Below are 19,224 nucleotides of genomic sequence, written 5' to 3' on the forward strand. Positions count from 1 at the left end.
CCATTCTCTGAGAACCCCTGAGCCCAAAATTATGATGCTGTGAGCTCAAACCTCACAGCTCCTTCACCTGCTCCCCTGCCAGAACCAGGACTTGTTGCACTTTTGTTCCTCTTGTGCCACCTTGAGGGAAAAAATCTCTTCTGCATGGGTAGAAGGGAGTTTGCTGCCACCCAAAAATCCAATTCACTTTTGGGTTGGGATTTTCCTTGGCAGAACTTCTGCTGCTCCTGCTTTTTAAAGCAAAAAAACATCTTGTCCCATGAAGGTTGAGTAAAATCCAAAATCCATAATAATCCCAAATCCATAGGTCTGTCCCCAGCTGTGTAATGGGGAAGGAAGAGGGAATTTAAATAAAACTTCTGGTTTCTTTTTGCATAGTTTCCATTGCTTAAACTGGGAGTCTCACCTGGTGGGGGACTCAGGATGAGTGGAACAATCCCCACCATCCACAGCTCTGTCTGGGAAACTCTTTAAAAATCCTTTTTGGTTTACACAACCTCTCTTGTTGTTCTTGCTATTTTGTCTGCATGGAAAAATAACAAGGAGAAAATAATGGGAAGAAATAGGATTTACCTCTCTAGACTCACCAGAAAAAGTTGGGGTTCTTTTTTGACATTTTTGTTTGTTTGTTTTTGTTGGTGGGTTTTTTTGTTTGTTTTGGGTTTGGTGTTTTTGGTTGATTATTTTTGTTTTGTTTTTGTTTGGTTTTGGTTTGGTTTTTTTGGTTTGCGTTTTTGGTTTTTTTTTTTAAATTTACCCTTACAGGATCCTAGATGATGCAGTAAATCTTTTTGCCATAGAGAGACAATCAATGCTCACCCAACCCCACCTCCAGAGGGGAATCCTGTGCAGCCAGGGTGAGGTGGGAGAAGAAAACAACCCCTGTATGAGCCAACCCCTGCTGTGTCATGGGCAAAGAGAAACCCTCCAGCCTCCAAAAACTCTTTTATGGGTTGTCCAAACCTCAGAGGCTTCTTCACTGCTCAGCAAACTATGGAAAACTTCCTGAAGGTGACCAAGACACTCCAATGCCACAGAGTGGTACATCAGAGTTTATTTTATATTATTCTGGTGGTAAGAGTAGACTCCTTGAAGATCTATTTTGTTATTCCTTCTGTTGATTCTGTTGTTGGTTCCTGGGATGCCCTGGCAGCACTTCAGTGTCACTCCAGACACTGCTCAGGTCATGCTGTGCTTTTCCTTCAAAGATCACAACCAAACTACAGCAGCAGAAACCATTTTTGCTTGTATTGGCCTGGAAATGAGCTGAAATGAAACCATGATTTTGAGGTGTTCACCAAACAAATCATTCTCCTGAAAGCTGAGGTTCGTGGTTGCTGTCACAATTCCCAGCAGGAGACGGGAGTTAGGTGAACGCCCTTTGTGATCTCCTCATCCAAATGGGGAGGTCCAATGATCCCAAGGACCACAAGAGGTCCAAGTGATCCCAAGAGACCCCAAGGACCACGAGAGGTCCAAGTGATGCCAAGGATCCCAGGGACCATGAGAGGTCCAATGATCCTAAGGACCACGAGAGGTCTGGGTGATCCCAAGAGATCCTAAGGACCACGAGAGATCCAAGTGATCCCAAAGACTACAAGAGGTCCAAGTGATCCCAAGTAAGCTCAAGGACCACAAGAGGTCCAAGTGATCCTAAGGATCCCAAAGACCATGAGAGGTCCAAGAGATCCCAAGAATCCCAAGGACCACGAGAGTTCCAAGTAATCCCGAGGATCCCAAGGACCACAAGAGTTCCAAGTGATCCTAAGGACCAAGGGCATCTAAATGATCCCAAGGATCCCAACGACCATTATAGGTCCAATGATCCCAAGGACCACAAGAGATCCAAGTGATCCCAAGGATCCCAAAGACCAAAAGAGGTCCAAGTGATCCCAAGGACCACGAGAGGTCCAAGAGATCCCAAGGACACCTTCCCTGGCACAGTGAGGAGCTTCCCTGCCACCTGGAGCTGCCTGGGCTCACCAGAACCCCCCCAGCCCTTCCCAAGTGCCAGCCCTGCTGCTGTCCCCCCCTGGCTCAGCTGCAGGCAGCTCCTGTCCCTGCTGTCCCTGCAGGCAGCTCCCGTCCCTGCTGTGCTATCAGGGCAGAGCAGGAGCACTCCTGTCCCTGCTGAGGAGCAGGTAGAGCAGGATCCTGGGTGGGGCAGGAGGGTGGTGGAGGCTGGGATCGGCCCAACCCCTGTGCTGTGCCAGCTCTGTCCTGCAGTGGGCACAGCCCAGCTCTGACCTTCACCTTGCTCGGTTTCTTCACCCTCTGAGGCTCCTGCAAAGCTGCCTGGGCAGTGCTGGTGCAGCCCAAAGCACCTGAGCTGGCAGCCCCAGCACTGCCCCAGTGCAAACAAAGGGTCACTTCTGCTGGGGCATCACTGTCTGCCAGCTCCTCTGTGGGCAGTGAAAATGCCAAGAACTGAGGGTCTGACCCAAAACAGGGGCCCTTCTGAAAGCTAACAGAAGTGGTGGATGTGTTTTGGGATCTATCACCTCCCTCCCAGTGGGCAAAATTACTTTTGTCTCCCTATGCTTGTGTTATGTTCTCCCAACAACTAAAATTTAGAAGTTTTCTCCATTTTTTTCCCCTAAGCCAAAGCTGCAAGTACATCAAGAAGACACAACAGAAACTCAGCAGGGTTGAAAAATAGACTGGTCACTTTTTATTGAGCACCAAAGCAGAACCTGAGCAGCACAAACCAGGGAGGAGCCTCCTGGGGCTGCCCAGATCCTCGGGGATGTGGGAGCTGTGGGCAGTGCAGCACTCAGTGGCACACAGGACGGTTATCATAGCACCAAACACGCTGCAGAGTGGTCATGAAAAGGTTAAAAACATCCTACACCAGGCATTTCCCATTGTGCTGCACCAGGCTGATGATGGAGCATCTGTTTCTGGAGAGCAGGGCAGCTGAGGACAGCTCACCTGCTCTGTGTTTTCATTTCAGTGTCTGAGTTTCACATTTCAGTGTCTCACTGCTGAAAACTTTGTCAAGTCCCTCCTGTGGCTTTTGTTTCTGAGTCTGACAATTAATAACTTGAATTAACCTGGAAAAATCCCCCTGAGCATTATAGCACCACTATAGAAGGGTGATGGCTGTGAAACACCCAGTAAACAGAAATTCATCATCAAATTATTAATTTGTCAATTTTCTTTCTTTTTTTTTTTTTAATTTAAATTCCTTTTGCAAGCAGAAAATACCTGCACTGTCCCACCCAGGAGGTCAGGTATGTGCTTCTGCAGCTACAAAGAAAACAGACACTGAAGTGAATGTGTCCACTCAAATTAAGCATATTTTGGGCTGCTTTGAGAGATTAGGCTGAGATTTGAAGTTTTAATCTTTCAAATTTGTGAATGCACACCACCAATTTTTCAACTAGCTCCTCACAAGGTTTTAGGAATTTTTTAGTTTAAAATTGAACATTTTGGCATTTACCCTTTGGGGCCAGCAGTGATCACTTCAGGGCTTTGCTCATTTAATCAGAATTTGATTTTTTTTTTTTCCTGCAGGAAGTAATGCTGAACAAAACCAATGCATTTCACTGAGCAGCACTGAGGAGGGAGGCTGCAGTAGGACAAGTGACAAGTTTCTGGTCTGAACACAGATTGGAACTATAAAATATGGATTGGAGCCTGGACAACCTGGTCTAGTGGAAGGTGATGAGATTCAAACTCCCTTCCAAAACCATTCCAAAATTCTCTGGTTCTGTGGCCCCCGTGTCCAAGCAGGAATTAAGATCTCACTGCAGGAAGCTGTATAGGATAAAATTACAGAAATATCTCTGCCCAAACATGGTGCTGCATTTAATATCTTGCGCTTTGAAAAAGAGTGAGTACAACAAATGGAGATATTTAGGAAAATGTGGAGCCCTTCAGCTGTTCTTTGCTCTGTAAAGCACCCAGGAGTGTGTTTAGAATAGGAAACAGAAGAGCACTTTGGCACCTTCCATCTCTCCAGCTGCAAATGTCATGTGCAAAGCATCAAGAGTTTTATAGGTGTCTTGGATTTGGCTGAAACCATTTAGTGAGTGAAAAAAAAAAATCCTGTATTTTGTGAGTGGAAGCAGGGGCTTGCATTTGTGAATTGGGTATTTATATGCAGTGCTACTACTGTGCAAATGAAAATGTTAATTTCATGCAGGCAGATGGGGACATGGACTAAACCATGGAGCAAATGTGGCTTTTCTGCCAGACAATTCTGGCTGGTTTGTCACAATAAATGCAACTGTCCCTTCAGGACTGCCACAGGAAAGTAAAAACCTTAATAGAAAATGTGTTTTCCATTGTATAATGGTAAACAGCTAAAAGAAGCTGTGAGGCCCAAATACAAATATCCAGACTTTAAGGATTTAGGGAAATCAACACAAAAGGTACAGGACTCCTGAGGAGCAGTGGCCCATCTGCCAGACAATCCTTTTCAGCACACAAATTTATCCTGGGTTTGATTTTCTAACACATCTAACCAATTATCCAGACTTCAGGCCTCTTGCTGAGGTTTTGCAGGTACAAACCCCCAGATTTTGTGAGTATTAACTGTGCTGGCTAAAAACAGCACATTACAAAACCTGGCATGCATTTGTGTGTCAGCCTGGATATTGTAGGAAGGAATTTGTTCCATTATTAACTCTCAATCTGCAGCTCACCAGACTGAGAAGAGGAAAGTAACCTAAAAGCATTTATAAAGCTGTTTTTGCTCCTAGCTTAAACTTCCTCAAATTCTTAAAACTTCAGGTTTAGCCATTTAGAGTGGGTGTCAAGCCTGGTTTTTATCTGGATATAAATAGAAGAAACTTGCAGATTTCTTTGAATTTTAAGCTGGTGAAAAGGCTTCTTTAAAGGGGTTGTTCCAGACAGGCATGCACTGGATTTGATCCAGAGAACCTCTTTAGTCTCACCTGTTTTAAAGCAAATTAGAGATGATATTTAGGTAGAATTCTGACGTCACTGGGTTGTGTTCACAGGCCTGAAATCTGAATTGGTCACACAACAAGCACATGAAGGGCTGGCTCTGTGTCAGCAGCCTGATCGTGGCACTGTGGCTTACAGGGATTCCTTGGAGCTGTTTGCATTTCATTTGTAGAAGGGCAGCTGATAAGCAGTGTGGTTTCCTTCAGGGGATCACATTTCTCCCCTTCCTGGTGGGGTTAAAGTCTGGACTTTTCCTTGGATAATGAATTTTTTCTGTCAGTGATGGGCAGGGATCAGGGGGTGCTGGAGATGTGGAGATCTGGGACCAGAAAGCTGCTGGGTAAAGCATTCCTTGACAGAGTGGTCCAGCTGGGTGAAAACCAAAAACAAAAGAGAAAAAAAAGAGGAAGAGGAATTAAAATATTTATCCTTCCTAGGATGTTTGCACAGAACTTGTCCTTAAGTAGCTGAGCAATCTTAACAGCCAGGCTGACGTAGGTACTGAACTGAACTGCTTTGTTTTCACAACTCCCAGCTAAACCCAAGTTAATTTTAAAGTGAAGCTGAAAGTGTTGAGAAAACCATCTTGGGACAGAACTTTTGGTGTAATAAATATTTTCATTCTTGCCTGATGCAAGGCTGATAAAACAGACAGAGCTTGTGCTCTTGGCTCTGACAGATCAATGTGCCTTTGCTCACATGAGTGGTGCCACTGCTCAGCACAAGTGTTCACACACAGAAAATTATCCCACAAAACCCCCCATGTGCTGAAGGATTTGCAAGACTGACCCTTTCTGCAGTCAGAATAAACAGAATAAATAGCTTTTTAATTTGTCTGGCAGGCCCAGTTACACCTGTGTTAGAAGAAACCCCTAAACACAAAGTTTGAAGTCTTAAGGAACATCAATTATTTTTCATCCTCTAAATACCCACAAGGCAAAGGTTCTGCCAAGAAATCAGGTGTGTCTGGTGGAATGAGAGTGTTTCATGCACCTGCACAGGGTTTTAAGGTGCTGTCCTTACTCCAGCATTTTGCTTAGAGGAAATACCACTCTCAGAAAACGTTTCTGTGAATGATTGCATTCCAAGCACCAGCTATTTTCACCCAGCTTTCCCTTTATTCACAGGGCACTTACCCAGGCACACCTTCAATTAGCCCAAATGCTTCTGCTGGTTTTTCACATAGCCAACCAAATTGTTGGAATTGCTCCCTGTAAAACAAACATCAGCAAAGTCAGGTTTTGGGTTGGGCTGTGGCCAATGGTTTCTCGAGGTTCCCTCAGCAGTGCAGGTTTATTTTATCATTATTTAACAGATAGCTGGGCTAGCCCATACTGGAAGAAAGAAAAAGAAATCCTCTCCTGGTTTTATCAGCCAAAGTGGCCAAATTGGGCTGTTTGGAAATCTTGTTTCAAAGCTGCTGTCTAGTTATACCTGAATGTCACTTCCAATCAGATCCAGATCCAAGAGGGAGGAACCAGGAGCTTTGGAACTGTGAGGAAAGATGTGGGAGATGCTCCTGCTTTTTCTGAGCCCCAGATTTGTGAGAGGGACCTGACACCTCTGGGGGAATTCACTGGGCTCCACCATCCCTTATCTCTTACCACAGCCCAAGACCCTGCTTTTGACAGAGCCCTGTGTTCAGCTTCAACACAGAGGAGTCTTGGACCAAGAGCAAAGCTCCAAAAATATGCTTAAAAATAAAAAACAGATTATTGGAATGGGTGGTTCCCCCTGGCAGTTTAACTCATTCTGTCACAGCTGAAAATTCTGGTTCTCAAAAGTCCACAGTCAGGACATCGTAGATCTTAAAATAACATCTGACCAAGGCATAGAGAGTTGAAGATAAAGAATATTTTTTTTTCTATGTACAAACCTTCATTTCATAAGGAGCAAATTCCTTGTAAGCATTGCAAGAATGATAAAGCTTAAAATAATAACAACAACAACAACAATAACAACCACTTCATGCCAGCAGCTTACCAATATATTCCTTGTAATACTTATGCCTCAGGTTGTGTCCATCTGGAAAAGAAGATTCATGGTGAGAACATACAGAGTCAGGCTTCATTTTTTGTGTTAAACTCTGACCTGCTGTGTACAGCACAGAGAAATTAGAGATAGGGAAATAATAGCCTCACAATGAGGGACATAAAAGTCCTCTGTGGCTGAAGTAATTTGGGTTGCTATAAACCTCTTATAAACTGCTGAGATTACTGAGCTCTGTGGACACAACTCATTTGCCATAAAAGTGGGAATTGCCACTAGCATTTTATAACCTTTTCAATAGCTACAAGTCAAGGATTCAGAGGCTTTCCCAAATGAAATAAAACTTGGGTAACTTTTCAGACCATCTTTTAGCATTTTACATAATTCAAGTTCCAGCTAGGTTGTTCTGTTTGCCATTTATATAATTATTTAAGCCCTTAGAAATACTTCATGTCTAAGATCCCCACAGTTCTGCATTACATTGGTTACTGTGGATGTTATTAAAGAAAAGGTTATAAAAGAGATGATGGAAAAACTCTTAATCTCTTTTGGAAGCAGCTGAGAGACCTGGTTTGATGCTTCTCCTGTTTTTTACAGTGACCAAATGGCAAAACTGATGTCTCGTGTCTCTGCACTGAGGTGATTTTAGCCCAGTGCCAATGTACATATCCTACCATTCACATGCTATGAGCTTTCCTGGAAAATATTTTGGCATGTGTGAAATTCTTTTTCGGGCAAATGCATCAGCAGAATGAAGGCAACGAAGTTTTGAATGCAGAAAGCAAAGTCAGAAGATAAATCTGGAATTTAAAACTCAGATTTCTCATTGAAGCATGCAGTAACTTATAAATATTTCTAATTTTTGTGCTGTGTATTCACAGCACACACAGACACAGCCCAAGAGGACACTGGCATGAGTGTCCTGGTGTCCTGGTCCCTTCCTTTCTGCTTCTGCCCTGCAAATATCAGCATGCATGAGAAGTTTTTTCCATTCAAGAGAGAGAGGAAAATGTGGCAAATGGATTTGTAGAGAATTCTCAAAGCCTGACAGAAAGCTCACACTGTGTGCATCTGTATGCAAACCTTGAGACAAGAACTGCTGACTTAGAAACACCATGGAACAGGACAAACATTGCTGAGAGAGAAATGGAGCTAGAAACAAGTTTCAAAGTGTGGCCTTGCAGATAAGACTGGATACTTTGCAGAAACAGAACTGTGAAAGAGGCATTGTAGTGGGACCCATGAGGGGTAATTTTAATTATTGGGTTTAAGGCATCTAAAACATTGGTGTGGCTAAAGCTGATAGGCCAAGAAATGCTTAAAGTGTATTGTAATTAAGAAACAGTTGGGTTCTGATTGTGATGGCATGAATTATAAAATTTATATTATTTATTATTTATATATTATAAAAGTTTTGAAAACACCTCTCAGCTGCCCCATGTGTGAGTGAGAAAAGGGCTCCATCCCACAGGGGGAGGTTTCCTGCTGCCCCATGTGTGAGTGAGAAAAGGGCTCCATCCCACAGGGGGAGGTTTCCTGCTGCCCCATCTGTGAGTGAGAAAAGGGCTCCATCCCACAGGGGGAGGTTTCCAGCTGCCCCATCTGTGAGTGAGAAAAGGGCTCCATCCCACAGGGGGAGGTTTCCTGCTGCCCCATCTGTGAGTAAGAAATGGCCTCATCCCACCAATGGAGGTTTCCTGCCTGACCCACCTGGGTTTCCCCGGAGCTTGATGCACTGGCCCCTGTTGGGGATGCCCTCGGCCGTGTTGCCCGGGTTGATGATGTGGCACTCGTAGCCCGTGGGGCAGTGCAGGGGCTCGTCCCCGTCCTCCGTGGTGCTGCAGGCCTCAGCTGCAAGAGAAACCTCAGATGCTGTGACACCCACAGGGACCCCAACACGGCCACCACCCCTCCTCAGGCTCCTTGCCATGGGGGCTGGCCCCTCCTGGCACGGCTCAGCACCATTCCCTGCACAAACCCTCCCCACCACAGCCTGTGTGCCAGCTCTGGGGTGGGCACCATCCACATAGGACACCCATACCATAGGGTTTTAGTTTGTATGTTTTTCATGTATTTGTAATCCTGCAATTCTTTGGTGTGATGCCTTAAGTTTAACTTCTGCATCTTTCAGATTATGTACTTCGTCGGTGTGTGACTCTGAGCTTCATATAAAGTGATAGCAAGTTCTCCTCACAGCTCAGACAAAACAATCCTTTTCCAGCCTAAGGACACCACTGCAGCTTCAGGCCCAAAAAGCATAAAAAACAGTGAACTGAGAAGAGCAAACTGGGAGGATGGGACTTCATAACCTGAAGCTGTAATTTGGACAATTAACCCCAATATGTAAATGGACCAAAATTTATAAAAGTGTGAAAACTCGTCTATCTTGGGTCCATCTTGGATGTTGTGATGGCCAGGCTCTTGTACTGCCCAAGAAGTATCCTTTTAATAAATTTCTCCTTTATGCCTTTAACGCTGTTCCTGGCCAGCCTCTTTAGGCACCAAGTGTAGAACTCTGAACTCCACACACAGTGTGAGCTGCTGCTTTCCCATTTTGGGCAGACACAACAATTCCTCTCCAGGCCTGGCAATCAAGGACACCTCACTGCCTCAGGGCCCAGAGATGGAAACAAAAGTGAGTTGGGGGGAACAAACCTGGGGTAAACATTTCATTACCTGAAACTGGAATTGGAAGATTAACCTCCAATATGCAAATGGACCAAACTTATAAAAGTGTGCAAACCCATGACCCATCGTCCATTTTTGGGTGTAGCCCCTGGGGGGCTTTGTCTGCCCTAAATGTACCTGAAGGCCCTTCAATAAATATAAACAAACTGCTTTTTATCCTTCTAATTTTGTATGAATTCTGTTTTTAGGTAGCCCAAAGAGGCATCATCAGTGCCCACCATGCAGGATGATCCCCCCATGGGGCTGCTCTCCCCAGGCAGGGACAAGTGTGTCCCACCAGGGTCTGGGCTGGGTGAGGAGTTGGAACATGAGCAGGAAGCTGGCATTGTGCTGCTGTGCTCTCTGCTCCACACCCACAGGCCTGCTGCTGAATCCAAACCTCAGCAGTGACTCACTGCGGGGTCAGGCAGTGCCACCCCTGTCCCAAACAGAGGTTTCACCACTCTGACCTGGGACAGGCAGCAAGTGCAGCTCAGAATGGGAAGGCAAAGCAGGACCTGGGCAGTGTCTGTGGCCATTACATGTACAGACTCTGCAGGGCCACTCCTCCCTCTGATTTTTAATTTCAAGTACCTCTGCTGTAATTCTCATGCCATGACTGATGGTTCTTGCTTCCCTAATTACTCCCTCAAGCTGAGATGAAGGTGTTCAGATAAGAACAAATAATATAAGCATGACAAGGATGGATGAGGAGGAACCTATTTTATCTTGTTTCTAGCTGTGCAGCTCCAATGAGCTGGAGGCAGAATTTTCTCTTCAAGAACTTGGAGTTTCCATAATAGATGAGAGTTGAGGATTAGCGAGTCTAAAACCATCTGTGTAAGACCAAAGAAGGGAATTTATTGGCACTACCTGGATTTGACTAAAGCTGATCAAAAACTGGGTTAACTTTTCCATGAAAAACCCCAAAACTTCAGGTGTCCATATATCTCGGAATGCCTCACAGAAGAAAACTTCTCTTCCCACCTCCCCACTCCCTTCTTATTTTAATTTTAGGTATTGGAAAAAATTAATTAAACCCCCTTTTCCTATGGAATGATGCTGAGAAGCTCAATCTCATTGTCAGTTTCCAAATTTAGATGCCCCAGTTGGCACAGCTCTGCAGCAGTTTGCCAGGGCTCCTGTCCAAGTCACCTTCAGATCCAAGAGCCACAGCCCCAGCCCAAGGCATCTGGGTGAGGAGGCCACTCTGGATTAAAGGATCTCCCATTCCAAGTCCACCCACACTCTATCAGGAAGCTGGCAGAAAATTATGTGTATGATGACAAAGCCTTTTTCTAAAAGGAAGATAGATCTTTCATTATCTGAAGAATGGGTACAAGCCCAGCACCCTGCAGCATTCCTAGTGCTCTGCTGCATAATCCATATCCATAAAAAGTATTTACTGCAGCAGAAGGCAGCTCCCAGCACCACACAGAGTTATTCCTGTGGGAACTCCAGACAAATACCAGCAGCTCAACATCCCAGGCAATCTCTGTGTATGAGGGATTCATTCTCCAGGGCCTTTGTGGGATTATGGATATTGCAGAGAAGATGGACAAATGTCCTGTACCTTGTAAGACTTCCTCTGGGCCATCCAAAAGCCACCCATTGCCTCCCAGCCAGCGGGGTTTGGGCTGAACCAGCCAGTCCAGGACTGCAGAGACAGAAACAAGAGACCACAGTGTCAAGATGTGGCAGCCACAGGGCACAGAGTTGTGGAAAAGTCATGGATTTCCTCTAAGGGCCTGTGAGGAGGCTGCCTGATGGATTCATCTAATTTGGACCTAATTTGACCAAGTAGAAATTTTGCCACGCCAGTTTGCCTTGGACACTTCCAGGCATGGAGCATGAAAAATGCCATCGCAGGAAAACAAGTGGCCTTGAGTGACTTCTGTAATTCATCCTAGTAGAAATTTTGCCACACCAGTTTGCCTTTCCTTGGAAAAGAACTGCCCTTGAGTGACTTCTACACTTCACCCAAGTAGAAATTTTGCCACACCAGCTTGCCTTGGACGCTTCCAGGCATGGAGCATGGAAAATGCCATCCTGGGAAAGAATTGCCCTTGAGTGACACCTACAATTCATCCAAGCAGAAATTTTGCCACACCAGGTTGCCTTGGTGTGGCATCCCTACTTCCAGGCATGGGGCATGGAAAATGCCATCCTGGGAAAAGAACCGCCCTTGAGTGACTTCTACAATTGGACCAAGGAGAAATTTCACCACACCAGTTTGCCTGTCCTTGGAAAAGAACTGGCCTTGAGTGACTTCTACAATTCACTCAAGTGGAAATTTTGCCACACCAGTTTGCCTTGGACACTTCCAGGCATGGAGCATGGAAGATGCCATCCTGGGAAAAGAACCGCCCTTGAGTGACTACTACAATTGGACCAAGGAGAAATTTTACCACACCAGCTTGCCTTGGACACTTTCAGGGATGGGGCATAGAAAATGCCATGCTGGGAATACAACTGGCCTTGAGTGACTTCTACAATTCAGCCAAGTAGAAATTTTGCCACACCAGTTTGCCTTGGACACTTCCAGGGATGGAACATGGAAAATGCCATCCTGAGAAAACAACTGCCCTTGAGTGATTTCTACAACTCACCCAAGTGGAAATTTTCTCACACCAGCTTCCCTTGGACACCTTTTCACTCCTCAACCCCGCAGAAACCCCAAGCGCGGAACACAACCCGCGCTCCAACCTCCCACGCTGCACCCAACACACCTGAAGACCATCCCCACCACCACCGCCATCCCCACAAGCTCCTGTTTCTCCCAGCTCCCCCGGGGCTCCCTGTACCTGGCGGGGGCTGCACGGACTCGAGGCAGGCGTAGATGCAGCCGTTGTAGCAGCAGCGCTTGTGGCGCTGGCACTCGGCGTCGGAGCGGCAGCTGGGCACCTCGCAGGCGCGCTCCGGCAGGCTCTGCGGCGGCGGCGGGCACCGGTCGCTCTTCTGCTGCTGCTGGGAGCTGTGAGAATGAAGAGGGTACTCATAATCCTTTGCAAAGAGAAGAAAAGCAAGTCAGGTTCGCTGTAAGGTGAGTTATGGAACATCCTACCGGAGCCTGTCAAGTTTATCCATGGTGGAGCTCTGGGCTGTTAAATTAGAGACCGTTTCTAAACCATGGGACATTCTGGTGAGATCTGTGAGTGATGCCAGCTTTGTCCCAAAGAAAATGAGCCCATTTGCAGCAGAAAGAAGCTGAGCTGCTCACTGCTCACTGACAGGATAAGAGAAGTGTAAAGTGCATTAACAGGCACAGGAACATTTATGAGGCACGATTCAGATTTTTTTCACACTGGGGCTGTTGTAGCAAAAAGCCAAATCCCAGTGGCAGAGGTGAATCACCCCAGCCCACTCCTTTCTCACCTGTGGCTCAACCACTCCCTCACCCCTGGGCTGCACAAAGTGCTCAGGGCACTCAGGTCTCAGATTTATTAACAACAATTTATAAACTCTCATAAAATCAAATGTGGATTCTGGATTTGCACTTTAAAAAAGAGATCAGCATCAAGCCAGGGGTGTGAAGTGAGCACTGCCATGGGCTCATGAGCAGGATGGTAAAGTCATAAATACATAAAATGTGTGTAAAGATACACTAGGCCAAATCACTGGTGTGTTACAAAATCAGTGATGAGAAACTGGGGTTGTTATTCCAAGAATAAACGTGGTGTAACAATCCCCCAGGGGTTTCTAGGAAATTTCACCAGCAGACCATGGAGAATTTGAGGTGAGAAATTAACATCCCTCTCTGCATCCTGCTCCATCCTTATTTCTCTAACCCCCAATGGCTCCTTTGGAGCATCTGTCCTTTGACAACAGCCTGTTCCCACATGGATTCTCCCAAAAACTGGCCAAGGAGAGGCCAATGCAGGAGATGGAATGTCAGACAGACAGAGAATTCCTGATGTTTTCACTATTGACAGTCCCCTGCCCCGTTCCCAATATCAACAAACAAATTTCTTCTGCTTTTTCCTTTGAAACCCTTCTGTGACATTGTTTCCCCATTAACTGAAGGCTGTTTAAACCACTGAGAAGGTTTGGAAAACCCAACTTTGATGATGTTTTCCATGCTGAAGGTGCAAACTCTTCTATTTGTCCATTCCTCAAAAGCTGCAAACACTCCAAATTTGAAACATGCTTTAAAATCGAAGATATTGAAAATACACGTTTCTTGGGTTTGTTTTTTTTTTTTTTGGGTTGGTGGATTTTAAACAGATAAAATTTTCATACCAAGCATAATTTTGGGATATAAGGGAGCAGTGAGCAATAAATCTGTGCAGTTCCAAACACAGAACAGGTTCCCTTGTTGGAGGGAGTGCTCATCCTGGAAGGTCACAGTTTACCATTCTATTTGAAAGGTCATCTGCAGACGGAAATGGGACCAAAATAATACTGGCAAATAATGGACGCATGAAAAAAACCACCAAACAATTACTGCAGTTGCTTCACAGATGATTCAGAACCCAAGAAGCCAAAATTGCAATGAACAGCTGGCTCCATGAATGAAATTTCCGTTGGGGAACAATATAACAGTTGTGGCCAAATAACTTTGTACCTCATGACCTCCCTGCCCATTTTTCTCTGGTCACCTAGTGCTCATAATTCATTGCTTTCAAAATATGAATATTTTACTTATTTTGTTTAATAAACCTCCTTGTTTATGTGTAAACTGGATTCCCTCATTCCCCAAAATAACTTGGTTAAGGACATCTCCAGGTTTGGGTTATAAGGTTTTTTAAAAGCTCTCCCAACATTCCCAATTTGGCTCTGATTTATAATTTTTGCAGATTGTGATGACAGTCAAAATTTCTTTAAAATAATTTTTCAGTGCAGGAGGTAAATTTCTGTTTCCCAGGGAGAGTTATTAAATATTTTAATGACAATATCTGCCTTAGAGATAGAAACAAAGGGGGAAAGTGCAGAGTTCAGCTGAGGAACCCTGGAAGTCAACAAAGATGAGGAAGAACCTGGATGGAAACAGTCTCAGCCATAATTTCAATAGGGATGCAGTCTGCCTCCCGAAAATCCCAGTTCTGTTCTGTTATTTGTGTCTGGAACTGGTCCCTGAGCTTGTGTCAGAGCACAGCTCTGCTGATGCACATTCTGCATGGAGCCCCTCGAGGTGGCACATGAGGTTTATTTCAGCCTCCCACCACCAGCTCTGGTCCTGGCAGGTGTTCCTAAACACTGGCCATAAAACAAAAAAATGAAAAAAAACCAACAGAGTCAAAGGGAATATTGAATCCTCCAATATTTCCATTAAAGACCTGGGAAATCACCCATCAGTGATGATCAAAGTGGCAAACATCAGCCTGAAAGCAGCTTAATGTGAAGGACAAGACCAAAGCAATGGCAATAATTTTCTCCTGTTGTCAGCTCAGGATTTGTCATTTTGGATCTGCTGTTTGCAGCTGGAAGAACCCTGCAGAATTGGGGTGGGCTCCAAAAGATGCACAATAATGAGTAAAAGGTTAGAAAGCAGGAAATACAGAAAAAGGTTTGTGAGTGTGTGCAGGTTCCAAAGGGGAGCTGAGGCTGCCCTACTCACAGGTTACTCTGAGGATATGGGGGCCAGAACACAAGGAGGGTACCCCAGGGCTGATTTCTGACAGCTGGCTGCTGCAGGGTAAATAAATTGCTGGAAGAGCATTACAGCAGCTGTGAGGAATTCTTCATTTCTGGAAGACTTTAGAAGAAGGCTGGGATTTTTCTCCAACACTTGCTGTAGTTGTCAGTGGAATGAAATCCAGACTGGCCCAGTTTTTCCCAGCAGACATGATGGGTGTTTTATGATGAACTGAGCCCACTCCCAGGTATCTCCCTCCCTCTGCCCCTTGGGAACAGTCCCTGCAGCGTGGGGGCTGCAGAACACCAGCTGCAAATCACTAAATCTGAAAAATGTCCCTCTGTAAAACACATGGATTTGTTTTAAAGCCCAGCTCCTGCATCCCATTGTGGCCACCAGGTTTTTCTCCTCACTGCCATCCCTTTCTCCCTTCTCCAGCCCCACTTGACCCCTCCTTGCCAGGCAACAGCCTTCCTCACCCAGTGTGAATGAAACCCCAGCCAGCTCCTCACCCTCACTCCTCCCTGCCATTCTGTACCCAGCATTTTTCTGGACACACTCCTCCTGCTGCTGCCTCGGATTTTCTGGGCTCAGACCACACAGAGCTGTGTCCTTTGGGGTCCCACAGGGGTGGGACAGGTCCCACAGCTCCTGTGGCCCATGTCCCACATGGCTGCATGTCCATGATCACCTCCATCTGCCATCCCTCCATCCAAATGACTCACAAATCAGCTGCTCTGCCCCCAGACTCTGATTTTTCCAACCACAGGGAACACACAGCATTTGGTAGGAGAGAAAACATCCCCGTGAGAAAGCAGAGGGGCTGCCAGAACTGCAGGAGAGGATGCAGAGCAGACGCTTTCCCCCCTGACAAGGCTCGGAGGAGGAGAAAGAAAAGCATTTTCTGTTTTCCCTGGATCAATGTTTCTGTCAATATGAGTAATTTCTAGCTGAGCTTGCCAGATCAGTAGCACCTGGATTCAGGGCTGCCAGGAAAAACAGCCCTTTGAAGAAGTGCAGGTTGAAAGAAGAGGATATATCCCCAGGGGAGCTGGCTCCTTATCTGAAAATCAACATGTAAATTCCTCTTCTGCTCCTGTCCTATCACTCTGGGTCATTCACCTCATGGTTCCTATTCAATTTGAGCTTCACTTTGAAATATGGCAGAAGAACATCCAGATAAATGCACTTTCCAGTGATTTTGCAGGAAATTCAGCTCTTTATGTCACCATTTTCGAATTAAAGTGCAAACCAGAGGAAACCCTGGCCCAGGAGAGGCTATAATGAAGATTTTTTACAAAATCCTGAAGTGCCTTTCAAACATCAGCACAATGTTTTCTAAAAAATTTCCAGGAGACGGAATTTCAGTTTTCTCATTGGGGGCAAGGGATGTGTGTCACAATTCTGAATCAGCAATTGCACAAACCAAATGTTGCCATGCACAAACATCACCCTAAAAGTCATGGGCAGAAAAACATCCTTTTGGAATTAAAACCTGCAGAAAACATAGAGGGATCTGCCTGTGACACTGAGGTGCTGTTTATATACATGCAGTGGTTGGAAGATGCAGTCAGACCTGAGCATAAGAAAATAAAGTGTTTGGGGCTTGCACCCAAGCAGTTCAAGGGGCAGTGCTGGTTTCTAAGGGAACTTGAATGGATCAAGCAAAAATTTCAAATTTAAATCTTTTTTTCAAGCAGCAGGACCAAAAACTTAAGCTATCAAATTATTTTCCTTTTTTTTTTCAATTCCAATTTCCTCTGTGACAATTGTTTGGCCCAGACACACCAGGGCAAGACCCAGCATCACCCCCTGCACTCGCTGCTGTTCCATTTCCAGCTCCAGCACTCCTGCTTAACCAGAGGGAACGTTCCCAAAGGTTTTCCAGCAGTACCTGTGCTTAGGGCAGCTCTCTCCAGAGCGGGTTAGGGGGTGTTGGCTGTGCCCAGTGCCCTGTGGAGCCTGCAGGCTGCCAGGGGCAGGCACAGATGGTGGCACCCAGGGCGTGGGCAGCAGCTCTGCTTGCCACAGGGATGGATTTCTGGCATCGCCACCCTTTATAGGGTGATGGGCACGCTGCTCTGGCACTGCGGGGCTGAGCTCTCTGTGCTCCAGGGATTTACAGAGCCGTGGGCAATGCCCCCATCCCACATTTACCCAAAGTTACCCCAAAAGGCAGCGCAGGAGCTGGGCAGGGAACCCTCCCTGCTCCAAGCAATAAATCCCATTATTTTCCCCGCAATAAATCCCATTATTTTCCCCGCACTAAACCTCTCCCCAGAGCTCAGCGTTTGCATCCCCCTTCTCCCCGGCCCCTTTCCCCCCTGTCCCGGGGGTTTTCCAGGGAAAGCGGTGCCGATGCCATCCCAAAGCTCCCCAAGCTTCCCCCTGCAGCAGCTAGGTGGCAAAAGTCCCGTACAGCCTGGGAAAACTTCACGGATGGCTGTGACACCGAGCCAGCCCGCCGATCCAACACTCCTTTATCCCAAAGCACGCCAGGATAACTCCCCCTTTTCTCGGCCAGCATCCCCCGAGCCCCCCAGCCCCACTCACATCGTATTTCTCCGTCATTTTCAGCAGAGCGCGTTTCCACAGGCTCCTGGCACTGCCCGGCTCCGGCAGCACCACCAGCACACACAGCGCTGCAGCCAGGAGCTTCTTACAAAAAAGGGTTTTTTGTATCTCTGGAAGAAGCCTGGAACTCATATTTTATTTTATTTTATTTTATTTTGTTCCAGGGAGAGATGGAAAAAGGAGCCCCGGAGATGTCGGGGTTTGCAAGGAGGGAAGGAGGAGAGGAGGGAGGGAAAGAGCGCTCCAAGCTTTTCCCTGCGCAGCTTCTGGGAAGGCAAAGGGGAAGGAATTAAAGAAAAAAAAAAAAAAAAAAGCAAAGAAAAAAAAAAAGGCAAAAAAAGGAGCCCAGAGGCAGGAGCCGGGAGCTGCTGTTGAACTTGTTTAAGTTAGATCAGGTTCTCGGCTCACATGTTCGCACAAAGCTCACGCTCCCCTCGAGTGATGGACGGGAAGATTACTTGGAAAGATTATTTTTAGACCTTTGTTCCCAACATCTGGCATCCTCCGAGAGCCCCATTGAGAGGCGAGGCGTGGGATCAGATGACAGCTGCCGCAGGGGGAAATGAAGGTCTCGGAGGGGTGGGCTCGGCTGAGTTTTTTTGCAAACAGTTCACCCAAACTTCCCCAGAGCCTGGTGGGCTCTCCCTTTGTGTGCTTCCTGCTGGGGGTTTGCATCACGCCTTGACAAAGTGACAACTTCATCTGGAAGGAAACGATCTAACAACACGATAAACATCCAGGGGCTTTCATTAAACCAAGGTGACGTTGGTTTGCTGAAAATTATTTAGGAGGAGAAAGACCATTAGGAAAAAATAAATTGGGGTGTGGAATAGGGAAGGAAGGTGGAAATTACATGAGCACACAGAGAAAGCAAGGAAGGGGACATGAGTCAGGCTGGGCCTGACAATGGGAGGCACGGAAGGAATGGACGTGGGGTTTTGGACATCTCATGGACATCCAGGGCCTGGAGGGTGGGAATGGGCTGGTGGAGTCAGCTGAAAGTGCCCAGCATCCTGCCTGGGATGGACACAGAGCAGGTGCACAGGAGAGCTGTAAGAACAAGGCATTCCTACACATTGCTGTGTATAAATGTGTTTATCTGCGTGTGTGTAGCTTTAGAGACATCAGGTGTGCTGCTCAGGGCTCACTGAGTGAAATGTGGGGCTGTTTATTTTATAATTCTCCCTGAATTTCTCCTCCAGCAGCTTGTCCAGCCTCCACCTGAGTGAAGGAAGGAACAAAACCACAAAAGTTGTCAAGACACAGACACTAAGCCCTGTTTGCCTTCACTTTACCCCAGCTGAGCATAGAGGAGCCTTGCTGGATTTATTTTTATATCCACTCTAAAATGGCTCTGCAGAGGAGTGTTATACCCACTGGATACACACAAAAAAATCTTCCAATTACTCTTTATATCTGAAAGCTGTGGAAATTCACTTTGATCCATGCCCAAGTGTCAATAGCTGCACACTGGTGGAAGCCAAAGGATTTCATCTTGAAGCTTG

At 46.1% G+C, this 19,224-nt stretch overlaps 1 protein-coding gene across 1 annotated transcript; it reads right to left on the minus strand.

The window, feature by feature from the left end:
* Positions 1 to 2,648: 2,648 nt before the first annotated feature.
* WFDC1 (WAP four-disulfide core domain 1) lies at positions 2,649 to 18,217 on the minus strand. The gene is made up of 7 exons (XM_074550797.1): positions 17,699 to 18,217; positions 12,375 to 12,573; positions 11,144 to 11,227; positions 8,614 to 8,754; positions 6,898 to 6,939; positions 6,051 to 6,125; positions 2,649 to 5,283 (listed from the first exon to the last, which is right to left on the minus strand). The coding sequence occupies exons 1-6, from the start codon at positions 17,849 to 17,851 to the stop codon at positions 6,067 to 6,069; spliced, it is 678 nt and encodes a 225-aa protein (XP_074406898.1). The 5' UTR covers positions 17,852 to 18,217; the 3' UTR covers positions 2,649 to 5,283; positions 6,051 to 6,066.
* Between the last annotated feature and the right edge of the window lie 1,007 nt (positions 18,218 to 19,224).

Source organism: Zonotrichia albicollis, chromosome 13 (genome assembly GCF_047830755.1).
Source record: "Zonotrichia albicollis isolate bZonAlb1 chromosome 13, bZonAlb1.hap1, whole genome shotgun sequence".
Lineage (NCBI taxonomy): Eukaryota > Metazoa > Chordata > Aves > Passeriformes > Passerellidae > Zonotrichia > Zonotrichia albicollis.

Excerpts from the sequence above, each read along its gene's own strand:
- WFDC1 (XM_074550797.1), bottom strand. The coding sequence starts at position 17,851 with ATGAGTTCCAGGCTTCTTCCAGAGATACAAAAAACCCTTTTTTGTAAG. Across the intron at positions 8,755-11,143 it reads CCCAGAGGAAGTCTTACAAG|CTGAGGCCTGCAGCACCACG; the intron begins GTACAGGACATT and ends TTTCTCTTGCAG. Across the intron at positions 6,126-6,897 it reads GTATTACAAGGAATATATTG|GGAGCAATTCCAACAATTTG; the intron begins GTAAGCTGCTGG and ends TTTGTTTTACAG.